Here is a 14,160-nt window from a genome sequence, read left to right on the forward strand (position 1 = left end):
CTCACAAGCCAGCTAGAGGCTACAAGAAAAAAATGTCAGCAACTCACCGCCCATAATTGTTTCTTTTGAATCCAGACCGGTACATATCTGGGAAGTTGCGGCCACCAAACCCTGCAAGGATAGCAAACTGTCTTCAAGTGTTCGATCACAACTTAGGCACTGCCCCTCAACCAATTCCACTTCCTTCTCGCAATTTTCCAACCAATTTTTGACTGAAAACTCCTTCATCCAAAATCACTTCTCCAATGACCCATGACCCACTCTGTGGACTAGCACTGTGTTTACTTAAACGTAATGCAAGTTTGTTTTTTTAAGGAAAAATGGCAGCAAAAACTAACCCGTCACATTATAATTGAATATTACGCAGACACAAAGGCAAACTATAGCATATTTACTCGCATATTGAGCGATGTATTGTATAGGCAGGCACAGAAAATTCGTAAAATGAAGAAGCGAAAAAAAAAAAAAAAAGCTGGAGTGCTGCCGTTGTGAGAAATTTGTCCCCAGAGAATGCACACATGCACACAAAGTGCGAATTCACACTTTGTCCCTAGGCAAACGTGACTGACCAAGCTGGACTTTTGTAAAAGCTTTCGTTCAGTTCTATTTCATTCCACGATGACGATGCGGGGGGATTCCGTGCTTATCTTCGTATCGGTCTTATCAGAGAATCTCTTGCGTGGCCCTCTTGAAAAAGACGAGGCATGCGAAACCTCGTCAGGGTAACGGTGGTAGCAATTGCCGTACTCCGTTAAGCCTCGACGGCGGCCTCTCCTTCCCACAAGAGGAGACAGAGGAATGCCATTTTCAAAAGTACTTTTGCTTATAAACTTCTACCCGCTTTCTGCGTACTCTGGCCTCTGGGGTGAACCCCAGTTTCTCATGGTTTGCGGCTCGCTGCCAACAGGACGAGTGCAGCCAAAAGGAGCGAGCTCGGAGCCCACTGCACAAGCCTCGAGAACAGGCCACTAAGAGCCAGCAGCGTCCCAAGGTGGACACAGCAGCAAGCCATCCTGATGACCACGTTCGGCCGGAATGGGGTAAGGACACAGATTCAGTGCTGCCATCCTGTTTGGGGCTGATGATGGAGGCCCGGGACGACGAGCACAGAAAAAAGCAGCAACAGTTTCCAACGGCAGCCAAGACCACAATTCAGGCTACAACCCCAGTGATGAGGCCAGAAGAGCAGAGGAGGACCTGAAGAAGCAGCACCCCATGCCTACTATATACTCTCTTGCAGTTGCGTGAACCGGCCAAACTAGGAAGCAGTAGGCATTTGTCTGTTGCCTGCCGCCTTTCCCCTGTGACCAAGATACTGGCCTGAGCAAAGCCAATTGCTGTCCTTCCCCAGGTGGATGGCTCAACACAGCGGGACAAGGTTGGGTCATGGGGAAAAAGTAGGGGAAGAGGTGCGCAACTGAACGTTTGTGGAACGCGGGCCCTACATTGACCAGTAGTAGACTGCCACAACCTTGTCCATCTAGGCACTGCACCAGCAAATAAAACACCTCAGGCTGCAAGAAGCCAAAGCACCCATACCTGGGAATCCGCCGGGGTGACCTCTGCCAAAGCCAAATGGTGGTGGCGGTGGGAATCCGCCATGGAAGGGGCCAATCATTCCGTGCCCCTCCGGCCCACCCCCAATGCCCCCACGGCCTCCACCAGGGCCTCCCCTGTTGGCCGGGTGTTCGGGCAGTTGCGGCCGCTTGGGGTCCAAGAGGTAGTTGTTGAAGTACTCCACCTGCACGCGTGGACGGGCTCTCCGGATGGGTGCTTCCAAAAGCTCTTAGCTAGCCACTTCCTGCTGCATGCAGGCAGCTGCTGAGCCAAGCAGTGGGGCTCCTTTGAGCTCTCAGAACTTTGGGTGCTTCTGCAGACTGTTAAGACCACGTGACAGATGAGTCCTGAGCACCAGAGATCAACAGGAGCCTCACTGCAAGGAAAACTGTTTTGGCCAGCAGCAAAGTAGCCCGGGAACATTTGAGGGGCATCGTACAAGAGTGATCCATATGCTCTCATGACGGCATTACAAGACAGGTTTGGTTTATGGGGTTTAACGTCCCAAAGTGACTCAGGCTGTGAGGGGCGCCGTAGGGAAGGGCTCCGGAAATTTTTACCACCTGGGGTTCTTTAACGTGCGCTGACACCACACAGTACACGAGACTCGACCATTTCACCTCCATCGAAATTCGACTGCTGCGGCCGGGATCGAACCCGTGTCTCTTGGGTCAGCAGCCCAGCACCATAACCGCTGAACCACGGTGGCTGGTATTACAAGACAGGGGGCAGATATATGGGCAAATGGAAAACATCTTGCTGATGGATGGGGATAGACACTAGCTAAAAAGACGCAACCTCATTAAGTCTCCATGCTCTGCAGGCTTGTGTCGTAAAGGCTTAAGCCACACAATCAAAAGGCTATGACTAAAAAAAAAAAAAAGAACGAAGAGACACAGCAAGACCTCGCTCTTGCAAACAAGTAAAAAATGGTAATGCAGTGCTAGTTATATAAAGTGAAAATCGTATGTGTTTATTAAAAATATTTAGGAGCAGTTAGATGTTGCCAATAATTAGTAACACCTGTGCTTTTATATCGAGGTCTGACTCTATAACAAACAGATGTGAAGCAAAGTTCCTGACCTCTTTGCGGACTTCCTCCACCTTCTCGGCGTGCTTGTTGAAAATGTGCTTGCGGACAAACTCAGGTCCCTTGAACTTCTTGCCTGAGAGCGGGCAAAGCCACTTGTCCTTGGAAAGCTCCTGAGTGTTGGCCACCACAAACTTTTCAACCTCCCTGGAGTATGCACGCTGGTCAAGGAAACAGTCTAAGCAACAACTGTTCTGCCTGACATACTAAATAACAAACCCACACCTCCTATCACAGAAACGACAACCAATGTACAAAGCACATTTTCCAGGGTGAAAACGAATTCAATGGCTAAGTTCTGCGCCTAAAGTGGCAGTACACATCAAAAACACCGCTCAAGTACTTTGCATTTTCATTCTTGCTTGCCCAACGTAAAAGCACTCATGGAATCACGCACATATAGGCAATAGGCTGGTTACAGGAACGTAACATGGAGGCAAAGTTTTAACTGAACCACACAGAATTTCTCTATAAACGCCATATGTCAGCGCACATATTTCGTAGACTTAACTGTTGCTATTTCAGCATGAGCAATACAAGGACTTGGAACAAACCGGAAGCTTTAAGGAGAGCAGCAGAAGAAAACTTTCAGTGTGGCTTGCCACTGCACAGAATTTCCAACTCCACAGTGACAGGTAAAAAAAAAATTACTTGCTAAACTAGGCTACAGATTATGTGAAACATTCATCGTGAACCAACAGTAATTTCTTTTCCATTTCTCTCTCCATGACAACTCCCTCCATTTTTCCCACTTCTCGGATTCGTTCTCTTTTGGTGCCAATATGCTTGGGTGCCAATATGTTTGGGTGCCAATAATGTTACTACTACTACTACTACTACTACTACTACTACAACAACAACAACAACAACAACAACAACAACAACGACAACAACAACAACAACAACAACAACGGGCTTCAGTTACACAATGACTAACGGAGGGCTCCCATAAACAGCTCGCACAATAATATAGAGGAAGGATAAAAGGCCCGTTATTCAATTTCCAAGCACCTCAAAGTCAGAATAAGAATCCTAGTTTAAAGGATACGCCTCTGCGTCTTTCTTGCCCAGTCTGTTCGCCTCCTCTTCACTGAGCTTGGTTGACGGCTGGAGGAAAGGCGCAATTTTGCTTTCGAAGTGGCTGATGTAGTCGGCCACTGCAAAGCGAAGAAACAAGGAAAACTGTCAGAATACAGAGAGCACCGATGCAAAGGAAGTTGTCATTTAAACCTGCTTCAATTCCAACTGCTCACTTCAAATTATTGCAAGCAAAAGACTGGCAGCTCCCAAACACTGCAAAAAAAAGCAGCTGTGAAAACTAAGAGATGCACACTATGGTCATGTGCTGCAACAACACTGAATAGTAACACAGGTAGGCAGAGGGAGGTAGAAAGGGCACCAAGAGAAGGAAAGCTGTGAAACATGTGCAACAGTACCCTCAAGGTCTAGACAGTGCCACACGAGTGAAAGCCAATCCCCTGGTGTTGAGAGTTCAATGAGAGCTAAAAACGGCTCTGGGGCCTTCACTTCACAAATGCACTGCCAGGGACACCACTCGAATAAATGAAAAAGCGGGAAGAGACAGCAAAAAAGGGAAGAACAGTGTCTGCTTGCGCAACCGTCCCCTTACCTTCCTGCTGTGTGACCTTGCTGGAAGGCGGTGAACCCCGGGCATGCATGATACCGCAGCGGTTGGGCATCTCGTCTTCGCTGGCGTACTCGCTGTGATTGTAGTAGTCCACTGAGTGGACCACCCGCAGGTACACCAGCAGGCGGTCCAGGACCTGGGCAGGATGCACAATGCAGCACGGTGCCATTACAACGGCAAGACCACCAAAGCTCCGAAACTTTGGAAGGGACATGCAGCAGTCTCCTCAGGGTCCCAGTTAGGGCACCAACTTCCCAAACGAAGGAAGTCACTAGTGTCAAGGATTGGTATCACGGACGGCAGGCAATTAAAAAATAAATACATATGAGTGAGTTGGAAACAACAAAAACAAAAATAAGAAGTCACTATGCCAACAAACTTCCTTTGATTTCTGCGGTTTAAGTTGGGATAGTGTGTCATACCCACGTCCACTAATTCAGCTAATAATAAAATTATTATTATTCTTAAACCATGAGCAGTTCAGATCTGTTCTCTTAACCATCCTGTAAATGCAGTCACGTCTTGCAACAGTAAAACCACCTAGTTAATAAAGTCTTGATAGCAGACACAAATTTGTGGCTAAACGCTACCAAGTTGGGACATGCGTCGGAGCCCACACATGCTGTTATGCGTTAACAGTCACATGCATTTACATTACAGGAAATGCAAGGAAGGTAAACCGGCAGTATGTGACAAATGCTGACGCTGATTGTAAGCAGGCTGCATCACCTTGCAAAATGCCCACACTTACCCTTATGAGCATCTCATCCTTCTCCTGATTGGCACTGCCCACAGCAGATGGGTCTTCAGCCTCCGCATTCTCCTCTCGCTCAGCGGACCCACCCAGAAGTTCCTCTTCTTCTGCAGAGGCTTCCTCAATCAGGTAGTCGGTGATGTTCTTCAGGAGGGGGTTCTTGGAAGACACACCAAAGCCCTACAAATTCCACGAATAAATGTAACTACTGTTATGCATGCACCAGATAGGCCACAACTGCCCCCCCCCCCCCTCCCCCCCCCCTTTGAAGCTTTATTAACAGCGCCTTGGTTGTCTATTTCTGCTTGTTTTAAAACTGTTAAAACTAGACAATTTGACCATTTAATCCACATTCCAATCCCTGTTGAGATACCTAGGGCACCACTCTGCGTCTTGTATCGAAAGATACACAAGACCTTCAAATGCCACTACACCAATCTCGAGTCTATACAAAGTGGAAGCTCCACTTTCTAGTGCACCGAAAAATCGAATACCGTATTTACTCGTGTAATGAACCCACCCCCCACTTTTTTAGTCGAGAAATGAATTTTTTTTTCCCGTCGCCGAAATAACGCGCACCCGCCCTGGAGGTCCATGCGTTATGTGTGCATGTTCGAGTTATCTCGGCGGAAATGACCGGCGCTGTCAACGACCATAAAATTGTCAGATCGCACCATGATAAACATCTTTCGAAGCGAATGATGCTAAGCACCGGCGACACGAACAACGTGGGCTTCGACTGCGTGCTTCAATGGGGGATGCGCAAAAGGGATTTACTGCAGCATCGTCATTGAAATGGGGTGACGGCAGCTTCCATTACGCTATTCTATTTACGCTGTTATTTTTTCTTTGTATTTCAAGACCCAGTTTGTCAAACTTTTCTAATTCATTGTTTTCTTATAACGATGATGATGATGATGGTGCAGGTTGCAGAGTGCCATCTATGAAATGGAAAACGAAACTGCTTATAGCGCCATGCCTGCACGGCGGCGGCAGTGTGAAGTAAAAACAAACGCACTTGAACGATGCTTGAACGGCGCTGGTCGCCATTTCGTTAGCACTTTGCTTTGTTATCGTTTGAGTTGAGTGCACGCTACGGCCTTGGCGTTATTTCGTGCATGCTGTGCATTTGCTGTGCGTTGTGTACGGACTTGGCATTATTTCGTGTGTGCTGTGCATTTGCTGTGCGATGTGTGATGGGGCGTTACACTAGTTACACGGCAGCTTTCAAACTCAAAGTTGTGGATCATGCCTTAGAGCATGGAAACCGTGCGGCTGGACGGCATTTCAGTGTAGACCCCATGCGTGTGCGCTACTGGAGGAATCAGCAGGACGAACTGAGAGCGACGAAGAAAGATCGCTGCGCCTTTCGAGGGCCGAAGCAGGGCAAGTTTCCTCGCGTGGAAGAAGTAGTCTTGAATTATGTCAAGAGGCTCCGCAATGAAGGATGTGCCGTGTCCCATGAGCTCATACAGAATCACGCGCGGGCCACTGCAAGAGACCATGACATTCCCGCAAGTGAATTTAAAGCGAGTTTTGGCTGGACGACACGTTTCATGCGACGGAACGGGCTGTGCCTCAGAAGGCGTACAGTGCAGTCCACTTATAACGATATCGAAAAAGACGAAAAATATGATCGTTATAACCGATGATCGCTATATCTGGACTGGTTATAAAAAAATATAAAAAATAAAAAACGCGGAACATACCTTTGCAGCTCCGAACTTGAATTCGCTACTTACTCTAAAGAATAGATGATGTAGAAAGTAGGCTGTGAAAAACAAACTTTATTTCTAGCGCCAGTAACCGTGTCAAGGGTTAGGCGCGCCGAAATAGTCCGAAATCTGCAGTTGCTTTTGCGGCAGCTTCAGCTTCACAACCGCGGTGTGCATGGATTCCAGCTGCTGCGCGAACACTGGCGGCAATCCTTTAGCGTGCATAAAATCAATTAAGGAGTCAATCGACGACAGTGCACTTTGCGTGGACATCGTGGTCGGGATCAAGGTGCCGCTGTCAATCTCGTTGTCACTGTCGCTGCTGCCGTCGCCACCGTCGCACAACTTTGCCGTCTGTCGAGACAGCACATCTTCGGCGATCGCCTCGTCGGTGACCTCATCACAGAATGAGGCAGCACTGTCTGCAGTCAAAAAGTCCTCCATCGACGCACCACCTGTGTCACCAGTAGGAACGAGCTCCCAGAGCTCGGTTATGTCAGGGGCTTCCACCGTGCTGGTCTCAGTGGGTTGGGGAAGTTCGTCCTGACGCACAAAGCCCGCCTTTTTGAAGCAGTTGCATATGGTTGACTGCTTAACTTCATACCATGCACCGTAAACGAAGCGCACGGCTTTCAAAAGGCTGATCTTCAGGTCAGGGGGCCCGTCTGCATGACCCGACGTGCCAGGAGCTGCGCGGTCAATGGCTAAAATTAGCCACTCCAGCATGCGCCGCCGATACAGGACTTTAAAGTTGGCGATCACGCCGGCGTCCAACGGCTGAAGGCCTGCCGTAGTATTCGGAGGCAGAAACATCAATTCGACAGATGTTAGCTTCGGGTTAACGCTGTGTGCGCTACAGTTGTCAAGTAGCAACACTACTTTCTGCCTTGGCCTTCAATTAAACTGTCGAATTCGAGCAGCCATTCTTCGAACAGGTCGCGGGTCATCCGCGCCTTCTTGTTGCTGCGATAGCGGACCGGGATGTGCTGATTCCTAAAGCACGTTGGCTTCTTCGATCGCCCGATCATGAAAGGCTTGAGACGATGGCTCCCGTCCATGCTAACGCACAGCAACACGGTCACCCTAAGTTTCGAGTGCTTCCCGCCGGGGCATCGATCTCCTTTAAGAGCGTGAGTCTTCGACGGCAACATTTGAAAAAACAGAGCAGTTTCGTCGCAATTATATATGTCCTTCTCCACGTAGCGCTCCAGCACGCTGGGCAGCTTTGTCTGCAGCCACTGCTCCTTTGCCTCTGTGTCCAAAGACGCCGCTTCCCCTACCACGTTTTTGTAAACGATTCCGTGCCGCTCTTTAAAGCGCTGAATCCAGCCTCCCCCAGGCTCAAAATTTGGCCGTCCCAGAAGAAAAGCGAAGTTTTTCGCTTTGGCGGCAAGTATTGGCCCACTAATAGGCACATTATGTGCGCGGGTTGTGATGAACCACTGGTAAAGCGCCTCTTCAACATCGGCGTACAAGGGGTCTCTAACCCTTTTCCGCTGATCGGCATGGCCGCTGATAGCTCCTGCCTTCACAATCGCGGTGCTCCCGTTTTTCAAGATGGTTGATATCGTCGACTGGGCGAGCTCATACTTCTTCACGAGGGCGCTCACCTTGAAGCCGCGTCGAGAGTCTTGCAAAATATCCATCTTCGTGTCAAGCGACACAGCTTTACGCTTTGTCGGCGCCATCTTCGAACTGGGTTGTACCGATGGCGGCGTCAGCCTGCTATCGCAAGAGAGAGAGTGGGTGCGGCTCGGGCGCCACCGCGCCGCTGCTTTGCTTGTCGCTTTTCTTTTTCTTTTTCTCTCTTTCGGAGCGACTGTGACCGACACGCATGAAGCAGCTAGCGCCATCTTGTGGCGCGCTGCGCCTACTCAAGTACTCTCCGGTGCGCGGGCGGCGCGGGACGCGCAGCGTGGAAATGGCGGCAGATACGAACTTACGGAGGTAAACATCGCCTCGTCTCGACATCGTTCGTTTCAGGGAACTAAGCAACGCAAATGTTACGATTATTTTGCACGGAAAAAGCCATTTGGACGGCAATATTTTGATCGTTATATCCGATATGTGGTGAATAACCTATCGTTATAAATGGTTTTTTTCCCCATAGACCTAATGCATAAAATGACACTCTCATGTCGACCCATCGTTATAACCGATATATCGTTATATGTGGTATCGTTATAAGTGGACTGCACTGTGCAACGTTATGCCAATGGCTGCCGGCGGATTGCGAAGACAAAAAGCGTGATTTCCATCGCTTTGTTATTCGTGTCCGTTAAGAAAAAATTTTCTGCTCTCGCAAATCGGGAACGCGGACCAGACGCCTATATGCTTTGACATGCCAAGAAACAGTGCAATCGATACCAAAGGAGCTAAAAGTGTGCTGGTGAAGACAACGGGCGCTGAGAAGCAGTGGTGTACCGTGATGTTGGCGATAACAGCAGACGGCAGGAAGCTGCCTCCGTTTGTTATCTTCAAGAGAAAGACTCTGCCAAAGGGAGCTCTTCCTGCTGGTATCCACGTTTGCGCACATGAGAAGGGGTGGATGTCGGCTGATCTGATGTCTGACTGGCTGAAAACAGCCTGGGGACGGCGGCTCGGAGCACTTCTTCTGCCATCGCTGCTTGTTCTCGACAGCTTCCGCGGCCATCTGGAAAAAAATGTCCGCTGCCGAATGACCGAGTTGCGCACGGACCTCGCTGTCATCCCAGGTGGCCTTACATCACTTCTGCAGCCCCTTGATGTCTCAGTGAATAAGCCCTTCAAGGACAACGTGCGGCGGCTCTATGCTGAGTGGATGGCCGCGGGGAACCACGACCTGACTCCCGCAGGCAAGATCAGGAGGCCCACCATCGACATGCTGTGCCGATGGGTTCTAGAAGCGTGGAGCAGGATATCCACTGAGGTGATCATCCACAGCTTCAAAAAGACCGGCATCTCCAACAGCCTTGACGGCACTGAAGACGACGCACTGTGGGCCGACGCCGATGCTGACGATGTGGCAAGCGACATTAGTCAAAGTGACTCGGATAGCGAGACCAAGTGAGGTCTTAAGTAGCCAGAGGCTTGTGAATAAAAATGTATTTTTAATCACATTAATCGCGTACGTGTTTGTACTATAAAGGTAAGGTTGTGACCGTGATTTTCCTCAATGTGACATGAAATTTCGACCTCAAAAATTTCGAAAAAATTTTTCCCGCGTAATGAACCCACCCTCCAAATTTATGTCAATCTATCTGGAAAAAAGGTGGGTTCATTACGCGAGTAAATACGGTAGTTTCATGGATTATATGAGTAGCTTGTAGCCAGCTACACAACGGGGACACCTGGTGACTTGAGGAGGAAAACATCCACATGCACTCAGCACAGCACAGTGCACGAAGCTTGCATACTATTCCATCAGGTGTCACTAGTTCATGCACTGCCAATACTGCGCTTTGAACATACGTCATATTATGTGATCCACCCACATCGATGGCGACCCTTCCTCTGTGGCTTTCACCGTTGAATGAGTGAGAGTAGTTGTGGGTAACAAGCCAGTGTGCCCAATGCTTTAATAATAATAATAATAATAATAATAATAATAATAATAATAATAATAAAAAAAACTACTGACCTCAGTAGCAGGAGGTTGGACACTAGCTGCACTGTCGGCAGGGTCAGTGCCAGCTTCAGGCTGAGTCCAGAGGCTCCGATGGTTGTCAAGGTTGTGCACAATGCGTGCTGCAAGCTTGATGTCTGAGCGAATCACCTGCTTGTGCGAAGCGATGCCATTCACCGACCGGATTCGCCGGCTTAGGTCCCGGTTCACAATGGCACCCAATTCACAGTCACGCAACTGAAACAGCAGCATAAAATTTTTAATATTCCCTTCTCATCACCAAAGTGACATGAGCAATGAATAAGCAGTTCGAGACCCATGAACAAGTAAATTTTAAAATGACTGACAACCATTACGGATACCTTGCGACTAAAACCGTTTCCAGGCTTTTCAAAGCATGTCTTACATTCGGCTCACAATGTAACGCCATTGTTCTAGGTACCAACAAAAACTTGTCACAAACATGCTGCTTCACTTTAATAAAGAGGGCAAGTGAAAACTCAAGCAAAAAGGGTTACTAAGCTCTTTACTCACATTGCTCAACCACCACTAAACTTTAGAAAACTCTTGTGAACACACAGGAAATGGTCATTCACCAAACTGGGGCACACGCTATTTCAGCGCGATGCTGCCTATGAAGAAGCCAGGCAGAAGCTGAGTAGAGGAAAATCTGGCTGGCACCAGACCTCACCCGAATGTTGTTCAGGTTCCAGCAGATTTCCTTGATGTTGACGGTGCGCTCAAACGTCACCCAGCCCCGGCGGAAAAAGCGGCGCTCAGGCTGAGGGTCAGCAATGGCCACCCGCAGGAAGCCGGGATAACGCTTGCACATCTGCATCCCATTGCACACAGTACGAATTAGAAGATGTGACAAAAAAAAAGTGCATCTGAAAACTGATATGATATGGTGACTGACATACGACTAACAGATGATATGTTGATCTGATAGGCCCAGCTGATGCGTAAATCCGCAGTTGGCAGTAGCAGCACAAATCACAAAGCCCCACCACCACCGCTTTCAAATTGCGAACACTGACCGCCTCCACTTCCATCTTGGTTATGGTAGGTGCCAGATTGCGCAGGAAGATGGAGCAGGTCCGGTGGAGTGGCCGGGGTCGGTTCTTCTCTTCCCCCTCGGCCGCCTTGGTTCCCTGCCCGTCGCCTTGACCGACCTCTGCGTCACCCTTCGGGCTTCCCGGCCGAGGTTTTGAATCCTCTTCCTCCTCATCCCCCTTACCCTTGCTGTCAGCCACCGAGTCACACCGCCCTGCAAAGATGTGTGGGAAGCGGCAAGACAACAAACAGTGAAGGGCAAAGCACATATCAGTATGCTCAAGCAAAGTGGTCGCGGAAAAAAGCCAGCCTAAAATTCTTAAGCACAGCGAACCTGACTGTCTCATCTCTTGCCAAAGCCAATCTCAACCAAAGCCTGAGCCTGAAGTTCAAGCTAGAGAAAATCTGTAAGCTCAAACCTGCACAAGCAATCTCGTGAACGACAACTGATTGACGACCAACACTACCTTCCTCGTCCTCATCGTCTGGCTCCCCCTTGGTGCTGCTGCCTTCTTCATTGCCATCCTCAGACCGGTCCTCCTTGGCCTTGGCTTGCTTCTTGGCCACAGGGGACCGGCCGAGCCTCTTGGACTTCTTCTTGCTCTTCCTCGAGGCCTTCTTGCTCTCTCCGCCACTGTCCTCACCCGGAACACCAGAGTCCTGATCGTCGGAGGCGTCCTCTGCAAGCACACGTCAGGGCAAGAGATCACAGTGTGCAAGCTGAAGGCCCTGAAACACTTGCCGAGGGGAATGAATTCACATTATATTATCATGAACTTAGATGAAATATACAGACAAAATAACTGACCGAGAACAACTTTACTGTATCACGTTATATAATGTAAAAAGTAAGTATGCTGTATTCTTGCAAAAACTAAAGTTAACATGAAAAAAAAAACTGACAAATGCTTAAGTTATGTTGTGCAATGCGATAACCCAGTGAAAGCTGTCATGTTGTGCTACATGTTAACTGACAAAAAAAAAAATGTTAGCAAAAGGAAGCAACTTAGTACACGTACAGCGTAGCATAGCAGCTACCCTACCACCCTTTTTACCCCTCTCGCATGCCCTCTTACACACATAATCACTGCGCAGGGGTCCATGCCAACATCATGAGTTCGCAGGTTCATGCCATTAACAGCTCTAGCTACAAGACAAACCTTCAGCTAAAACACATCCTCTTGTAATATTTGTTTCGGAGAAGTGCCCTGTTGAAACCAGCTACAGTGAAAGCTCATTAATTCGAACCTCGATAATTCGAATTTCGGGTAATTCGAACTACACTGCTTGGTCTGGCGAAGCTCCATAGAGACCTGTGTATAAAAAAGCCCGTTAATTTGAAAGCGAGTCGGTTCCGCTACGGATAATTCGAACTACGCGCCGCCGCGCCTGGGCGGCTTGGCGCACAGCACGTAGCCAAAAAAAAAAAAAAGCATCTCCGTATAGCTAGAGGCTGCTAAACGGGGACAGAAGATGGAACCAGATAAACCGGCGCGGCGGCCGGCGGCACCGGAGGGTAGGGGTTGGCGGCGGTGGCTGCCTAGCCTCTTTTCCGCGCAACCTCGGGAACTCACAACTAAATACTCGTTAATTCGAGCCCTGTTAATTCGGAAATACGGATAAGTACTGTCGGCGTGGTCCCAGCCAAAGCCCACGAAGGCTATGACTTTGGACGGGCGCTACAAATTATGCGCGAAAAACTTTTTTTTTTCTTTGCGAGTGTCGTCCATCCTTCCACCCATCAGTCGCCAACGGAAGCACGGAGTCAGCCGCGATCATGACACCAGCTTTCAGCACCGTTTGCTGCAAAAGGCGTTTGTGGCTGCTATCGCGTGTTCCAATGATTGAGTGGCAGTAGACGGCGTCCGCCCCAATCACCCATGGCACGATAAGGCGAACATACTGAAAACGAGGTTTGCACAACCGGACAAGCGCTGGCACTCTACCAAAGTTCGCTTCCCCCCTTGCTAGAGCGAACGTCAAAAGTAAAAACACACCGTGATGTTATCGCTGCGCAGCATCTTGGCGCGCCGCCAAGAAATGCGTTGTGGACCGTGATGGCGCGAAACGGAGGTCGCATTTTTTTTTTTTTCAAATTCTTCGGCAAAAATCGGGGGTGGGTGGGTTCATTATGCGAGTGGGTTCGTTGCGCAAGTAAATACAGTACATATACCATAATGCAAATAGTTCTTGCCGGTTTTTTCGCGGCCCTTCGATAATTCGAACTTTTTTCCCGGTCCCGTGAAGTTTGAATTAACGAGCTTTTACTATACTGCCCAACAGAGAGCACGTGGAGTCAGCCAACAACGCAAACTAGGTACAGGACCAGCGAGAGAGCAAGTTAAAAAGGGCGCCCTCACTATCGCTGTCGTCCGAATCGGAGTCTGAGCTGGAGCTGCTCTGGCTGCTGGAGGTGTAGCTGCGCTTGCGGCCCGACTGCTTAGAGTCCGACTTGGCATCCTCGTCATCATCCTCCTCGTCAGCCCTCTTGTGCCGCTTGTCCTCATCAGCGGTGACATCCGAGCGAGTGGGCGAAGATGGCACATCTCCACCCTGCCATGACACACACGGGCGTAACCGGTTAGCCCAGAGCATCCCACAAAAATGAAACGAACAGGCTGTCACAAGAACTTCCCAGGAAAAACAAACGAGGTCATCCACTACAAAATAAAGCGCACATAGAATAATGTTCCACCATGATAGAAGGTTGCTGCATGCAATGGTTCGTTTTCGCACAGG

General features: G+C 49.1%; 1 protein-coding gene across 5 annotated transcripts in view; it reads right to left on the bottom strand.

The window, feature by feature from the left end:
• The window catches only part of Ars2 (arsenic resistance protein 2), a 35,851-nt gene that overhangs the window by 6,544 nt on the left and 15,147 nt on the right, over nucleotides 1-14,160 (bottom strand). For all 5 annotated transcript variants that reach the window (XM_089570822.1, XM_089570823.1, XM_089570824.1 and 2 more), the window contains 11 exons: nucleotides 13,782-13,974; nucleotides 11,889-12,101; nucleotides 11,406-11,635; nucleotides 11,060-11,200; nucleotides 10,384-10,605; nucleotides 5,047-5,229; nucleotides 4,278-4,431; nucleotides 3,696-3,804; nucleotides 2,641-2,794; nucleotides 1,540-1,741; nucleotides 48-111 (listed from right to left, as the gene is read on the bottom strand). In XM_089570822.1, coding sequence (XP_089426948.1) covers nucleotides 48-111; nucleotides 1,540-1,741; nucleotides 2,641-2,794; nucleotides 3,696-3,804; nucleotides 4,278-4,431; nucleotides 5,047-5,229; nucleotides 10,384-10,605; nucleotides 11,060-11,200; nucleotides 11,406-11,635; nucleotides 11,889-12,101; nucleotides 13,782-13,974 — 1,865 coding nt within the window. The remainder of the gene's footprint in view (nucleotides 1-47; nucleotides 112-1,539; nucleotides 1,742-2,640; nucleotides 2,795-3,695; nucleotides 3,805-4,277; nucleotides 4,432-5,046; nucleotides 5,230-10,383; nucleotides 10,606-11,059; nucleotides 11,201-11,405; nucleotides 11,636-11,888; nucleotides 12,102-13,781; nucleotides 13,975-14,160) is intronic.

This window comes from Amblyomma mixtum, chromosome 2 (assembly GCF_055824585.1).
Source record: "Amblyomma mixtum isolate Tamu chromosome 2, ASM5582458v1, whole genome shotgun sequence".
NCBI classification, from domain to species: domain Eukaryota; kingdom Metazoa; phylum Arthropoda; class Arachnida; order Ixodida; family Ixodidae; genus Amblyomma; species Amblyomma mixtum.